Source organism: Sapajus apella, unplaced genomic scaffold (assembly GCF_009761245.1).
Source record: "Sapajus apella isolate SASKATOON/1434 unplaced genomic scaffold, GSC_monkey_1.0 scaffold175, whole genome shotgun sequence".
Classification (NCBI taxonomy): domain Eukaryota; kingdom Metazoa; phylum Chordata; class Mammalia; order Primates; family Cebidae; genus Sapajus; species Sapajus apella.
This window is the reverse complement of record NW_022437115.1, coordinates 1,499,686-1,505,905: the sequence shown is the minus strand read 5'-3', so window position 1 is coordinate 1,505,905 and position 6,220 is coordinate 1,499,686. Positions and strand designations below refer to the sequence as shown.

General features: G+C 54.0%; 1 protein-coding gene across 1 annotated transcript; it reads right to left on the bottom strand.

Moving 5' to 3' along the window:
* Positions 1-2,363: 2,363 nt before the first annotated feature.
* Positions 2,364-5,612, bottom strand: LOC116542860 (zymogen granule protein 16 homolog B-like). Its single transcript, XM_032268012.1, has 4 exons — positions 4,251-5,612; positions 4,084-4,165; positions 3,817-3,916; positions 2,364-2,838 (listed from the first exon to the last, which is right to left on the bottom strand). Exons 2-4 carry the CDS (start codon positions 4,154-4,156, stop codon positions 2,547-2,549), a joined length of 465 nt encoding a protein of 154 aa, XP_032123903.1. The 5' UTR covers positions 4,157-4,165; positions 4,251-5,612; the 3' UTR covers positions 2,364-2,546.
* Positions 5,613-6,220: the final 608 nt, after the last annotated feature.

The following is a 6,220-nucleotide window of genomic DNA, read 5'->3' as shown; positions in this document are numbered from 1 at the left end:
TCTCGGCTCACCGCAACCTCCGCCTCCTGGGTTCAGGCAATTCTCCTGCCTCAGCCTCCTGAGTAGCTGGGATTACAGGCACGCACCACCATGCCCAGCTAATTTTTTTGTATTTTTAGTAGAGACGGGGTTTCACCATGTTGACCAGGATGGTCTCGATCTCTTGACCTCGTGATCCACCCGCCTCGGCCTCCCAAAGTGCTGGGATTACAGGCTTGAGCCACCGCGCCCGGCCAATCGTATATAATCTTATAGTTACTTATAATCCTAAAGATATATACTCAGTATAACCTTTAATTTTACTAATGACAATCGGGTTATGAAGTATGGAACTGAGGTGACATTGTGAACAAAGTGATTCTAAGGCAAGATGCTCTAAGCCCTCTGTCATGACCGCATAAGGGCTACTGGAGGGCGCCTCTGCTGTGCGGCAGCGCCAGCGCTGGGAAAGCCCCACTGTTTAGCCAGCTAGGGAAGGAGATGTCCAAAATGACCGAGACATCTCCTTCCTGGGGGAATTAGGAGAAAACTCCGCTCCTCCAAGCTCTGTGGCAAGGCCTGGCTGCTGTCAGGGAGAGCCACAGACATCCGGGGGCTTAACTGTCTCTATGTGATGCTGCGCTTCAGCGGTCACGTTCCATGTCCACTCTCACGCCCTGCTTCTGCACCTGGCCCCTCTTTTTCTCAAAAGGTAAGAACTAACGTCCTTGATATTTCAGACAAATAGGCAAAGAGCGCTGATGCAGTAGGTTTTCTCCTCACCTCAGCTACATGAAAGTCCTGCCCCCCCCCCTCCAAGACACATGATTTACCTGACCCTATCACTGACCACCATTACTTCACCCTACCTTCCCTGCCTGCTGCTTTGTACTCCATAAAAGTCAGAGTGTCCAGGCACTCGGGACCACTGCAGGTCTCCGCAATTTGGTTGGCAGTGGACCCCCGAGCCAAAACTCTCTTTTCTCTTTCTCTGTCTCTTTTATTCTACAGTTCTTATCTCCGCACCAGCAGGGAGGGGCTCACAGAACCCTATGGGGCTGGACCCTATAGGGGTTCAGGGGCTAGGCTTTGCAGCTTGGCCACCTCAAGGCGAACCTCCAACTCTGCCTCTAACTGCTGTGTAGGACAAGTCACTTTGCCCTCAGTGCCTCAGTTTCTTCATTTTGCAAACGAGGATAATTGAAGTCCTGTCCTTCCATTGTTGTGGGTGGAGACTTTGGGTGGAACCCCTGGAACAGGACCTGACCCTTTCCCTGATCACTGAATGTTTGGCTGTAGCGTTAGATGATCACTGAGTGTTTGGCTATTGCATTAGATAATCACTGAGTGTTTGGATGTTGCAGTAGATGATCACTGAGTGTTTGGCTGTTGCATTAGATGATCACTAGGTGTTTGGCTGTTGCATTAGATGATCACTGGGTGTTTGGCTGTTCCATTACATGTGTTGTTTCTTTTGTCTCAAGTAGGATCAATTTCTCTCTGTGGATCATGGTCCCAAAGGGCTGAAAACCCTGTCCCTGGAGGCCCCTGGGGCTCTGATCTTGGCAAGTGCCAATGTGGGCTTGGAGACTTGGGAAGGGGACATGAAGAATGGGCTGGGTCCAGGGCCTGTACTGATTTCCTGTTTCTGCTGTGACAAATTACCGCAGTGTGAGGCCTGCTGTCCCCAGCTGTCTGCATCTCGTGCCTTTGCTCATGCTGAGCCCTCAACCTGTAATGCCCTCCTCCCCTTGTCTCCTCTTGGCTAATTCTCCGTCATCCTTTAAGACTTAGCTCAGACATTGCCACCTCCAGGAAGACTTCCCTGAAGCACATCCCCCTCACCTCACCCCTGGGAAAGTGCCTACACACCATGAGCTGCATGTGTCCCCATCCATGCGGATGGCAAAGTGAACTGCCACTATCTGCCTCTGCACCATCCCCTACCACGCACGAGGCATCTGCCCTCAGCTGGAAACTGGGCCTTTTCTTTATACCCCCAGTGCCAGGGGACGCTGGTGAGGACAAGGCCTTGGCAAATGTCTGCTGAGTGAATGGATGAGTGGGTGGCTTCCCTGAGGCTCCTTGAACACTCAGAGAAGCCCAGGACTGAGTGGCCAGCGGAGGCCTGCTGGATGGGTCTGGGGTGAGGGCCAGTGGGGAGTGGTGGCCTTGAAGCCTGACTCCTCAAAGACTGTGGGACTGACACAGGGTCCCACAGCATCCCTGAGGGGGTGGTGCTGCTGTCTTTCTGTCCTCGGCAGAGTCACCTCTGCCCTACCCTTCATCTCCGTTCCCTGGACTCCAGCACTGGGGCCTTTGTCCCCAAGGAGCAGGGAAGGCTTTGGTTGTACCCCAGATCCAAGGACCAAACCTGGATGCATTGATTCTGCAGAAGCATTATTTATTGGTGGATTCAGATTCAGCATCCTGACTCAGTTACTCCAGTACCATCAGCCACCACCTCCCAGATGGCCTCAGCTTGGGTGGCCACATAACTGAACCTAGTGACCCATGGGTGCCTTTGATGGTCATTTGAGTCACTCAGTGGTCAGCTCCTAGAGTGGTTACTTCCATTCAAACCCAATGCTCTTGATGCCGAGGAGTCCATACTCGCCATAGATGCTCACCAGCACCTGCCCCTCTTTGCTGGGGTAGGCAAGGAAGACATTCCCCTCAAGATTCCCAAAATAGAAACAGCGGCCTTTGTTGGTGCACAAGGCCATACCCTGGAGGAAAACTTTGAAGGCGCCAACGACTTTTATGATGCCTTCATCTTGCTGTAGGATGACTTCCTGGGTCTGCCCACCTGAAGCGCCCTGTTTAACATCCCAGGAGTCTCCAAGTCTCACCTGGACACTGGGAGAGAGGCAAAGCTTTGGATGTCCAGATCTGGGATGGCCCAGCACATCCAGGTCCTCAGCGCCCCCACCCTCCTTCCTGGGATGCAGAGACCAGCACCATCAGCATTTGGGTCCCTGACACAGACTCACTGGTCACCAACCCTGGTTCTACCACTTTCCGGCTCTGTAATCTTGAACTGGTTACCCAGCCTCTCTGGGCACAGTTTCCCCATCTGCAAAGTGGCTGTGATTGTTGGCAGGAGTCACCGAGGTGGTGACGAAGAGAGCTCCGCGCAGTGCCCGTGTCCCCGTGATCCCAGAAGGCACCGGCTGCTGTCATGGTGGCCCACACAGGAGCTGCCTCTGGCTGAGCCCAGACCCAAGGAGCCTGAGTCACTCTGAGCAGAGCAGCTTAACGGCCGAGGGGCAGGTGACTTCCCACACTTAGCAGCGCTTCCCCCGGGGGCTCATCTGCGTCCCTCCCTCACCCTGGTGCCCTCCTAGGACGCAGCTCTCCGGCTTGCCCTGCCCACACGCTGTCTCCTCTGCTCTTGGGCTTCACCCTCCATGCCCTCCTCCAGGACCCCAGAACTCCTAAGTGCAAGGCAGAAACCCATCCCAGACCTTGAGCAGAGACACTGATGTTAGGGAAATGGCCCGGATTTCTGCCTCTAACACTTGTGTGACCCATGTTCAGTCGGTGGTCCACTCTGACCCTCACCTCCTGTCTTCTCTGACAGTAAGTGAACAGACTTTCCCCTGACCTTCCTACCAGGCTTGGGGATGGAGAGGCCATTTTTGGTTGAGTTGAGTTTGGGTTGAAGGGAGAAGGTGGGGGGATGGTCATCTGATCTTCTCTGCTCAAGCTGGGAATCATCGGCAGGAGCCGGACAGGAAGTGGGAAAAGTGCCTACAGGAACCCCTGCCCTGAGTTCCTGAAACTGTGGGACGGGTTGGGACATGGCGTGGGGCCCATGACCACGGCCCTACTCACCTTTTCACCATAAGAGCCGAAGACACCCGCAGCCCTGTGATTTTACGGTTGTAGTCTTCCGTGGTGCTGAAATACTTCCCTCCTCCAGGGCCATACATCTCTGCAAGGAAGAGAAAACCAAGGGGGAGAAAATCCCCACGCCATAATTTGGGGGCGACCTCTGCCAGAAGAGGGGACCCGCCCCTCTAGCCAGAACAGGGTGGTTCTGTGACCAGAGTTAGTCTGGAGGGAGGCAGGGGAGATTGGGCGCAGACCCCACCGACTTACTCCCTGCCCAGGTGGGACCCCCCAGGAGGGCGAGGGTGAGCAGCAGCAGCAGCATGGCCTCTGGCTGGCGCATCCCAGGGATCTGGGGGAAGACAAGAGGGCTCCTGACTCCAAAGCAAGGGCCAGCATGACCTCACCGGGCCCCACCATGGAGCCAAGCACCTTACCTGGCCAGGAGAGTCTTCGCTGGCGTCTCCTTGTGCCTGGGTCCCTCCAGGTCGCCTTTATACCCTCCTGTGCCCTCTGGTCCCCATCCAGAAAGGAGAAATGAAGGGACACCTGGGGACAGGAAGGAGCTGGTGGTGGGGCTCTTACTGGGGAACGGCTCCCGGATGTGTGGTATTTGCTGTCTTGGCTCTGCAGCCTACACAAACAGGGCTGGGCACAGTGACAGGCTTTTCATGGTTACCTCTGGGCTGTCTCCAGTCAGTACTGGCAGCAGCACTGGACAGCAGAGGTGGGGAGACGCTGTCTCAGAGCCTTCTCCAGCTCAGCCAGACGGCTTCCACTCAAGGTTGGCGGGGAAAGGGTCCACAGAAGCTCCATGGGGCCCACTCCCACCATGGGTGACCTTCAATTGGGGCTTTCTTCAGGCTCAGGCAATGCCTGGTGCCTGGCAGCATTCCTGGGACCCAGGCGGAGCTCGCCTCAGGCCCTGAGGGAGCCCAAGTGGACCACTCCGCCCTTTGTGTCCCCTGTAACAGGCACCTCAGACGCTACGCCTCCAGGTGTGGCCCTTGGAGGCTGCCTGTGTCTCTCCTCTGTGCCACTTCTGGGTGTAGCGGGGATGAGCCCATGTTCAGGGGCTCACAGGCCATGGGAGAGAAGGACACCAAAGGTGCAGTCCCGGCCAGGACAGGAAGCAGAGGGCCCAGGGAGGGCAACCCTGCAGATCCGTCCTTCCAGGCTGTCGGTCCTCATCTGGGTGGGAACTGGCGCTGAGGTTTCTGGTGAGATAATTCTTTGTTAGAGAGGAGGGTAGGGGGCTGTCCTGTGCCTCGCAGGACATGTGGCAGCATCCCTGGTGTCCACCCACCAGAGGCCTGGAATACTCTCCCATGTCACAACCAAACTGTCTCCAGACAGGGCCCAATGCTCCCCAGTGCTGCCTGCCATGCCTGGGAGAAGTCCCCAGTCCCCAGGGCCCTGCTGCACTCAGCCCTGGCTTATGGCACAGTGGGCCTGCATGTGGAAAATGATGGGGGTCCAGAGAGGCCTCCTGCAGGCTCCCTCCCCTGCTCCTCTTTCTCTCAACATAGACCTACTCCAGAGATGCAGGCCCCTCCTTTTGCATCGGGGCAAAGAGCAGGGGAGAGTCAGGGGACCTGTGTCCTCATGGGGATCACAGCCTCATGAAGGGGTGAGGGGGACTTGGGATTCCTGAGCTCGTTCCTCACTGCATCTCCACTGAGGATTTCAAACCATGGGACACCTTACACTAAAATTAAGTCCAGATGGATTAAAGACTTAAACATAAGGCCTCACACCATAAAAACCCCAGAAGAAAACCTAGGCAACGCCATTCAAGACATAGGCATAGGCAAGGACTTCATGACTAAAACACAAAAAGCATTGGCAACAAAAGCAAAATAGACAAATGGGACCTGATCAAACCCCAGAGCTTCTGCACAGCAAAAGAAACAGTCATTAGAGTGAACCAGCAACCAACAGGATGGGAAAAAATTTTTGCAATCTACCCATCTGACAAAGGGCTGATATCCAGAATCTACAAAGAACTAAAACAGATTTAGAAGAAAAAACAAACAAACAAACCCATTCAAAAGTGGGTGAAGGACATGAACAGACACTTTTCAAAAGAAGACATATATGAGGCCAACAAACATATGAAAAAATGCTCATCATCACTGGTCATTAGAGAAATGCAAATCAAAACCACACTGAGATAGCATCTCACACCTGTTAGAATGCTGATCATTAAAAAATCTGGAGACAACAGATGCTGGAGAGGATGTGGAGAAATAGGAACACTTTTACACTGTTGGTGGGAGTGTTAATTAGTTCAACCATTGTGGAAGACAGTGTGGCACTTCCTCAAGGACCTAGAAATAGAAATTCCATTTAACCCAGCAATCCCATTACTGGATATATATCCAAAGGATTATAAATTGTTCTATTA

What these genes read in the sequence shown, in the direction of transcription:
- LOC116542860 (XM_032268012.1), bottom strand. Translation starts at nt 4,156, where the DNA reads ATGCGCCAGCCAGAGGCCATGCTGCTGCTGCTGCTCACCCTCGCCCTC. An exon ending in GGGTCCCACCTGGGCAGGGA is followed by an intron (nt 3,917 to 4,083) that starts GTAAGTCGGTGG and finishes TCTTCCTTGCAG; the next exon opens with AGATGTATGGCCCTGGAGGA. An exon ending in TCGGCTCTTATGGTGAAAAG is followed by an intron (nt 2,839 to 3,816) that starts GTGAGTAGGGCC and finishes CCTCTCTCCCAG; the next exon opens with TGTCCAGGTGAGACTTGGAG.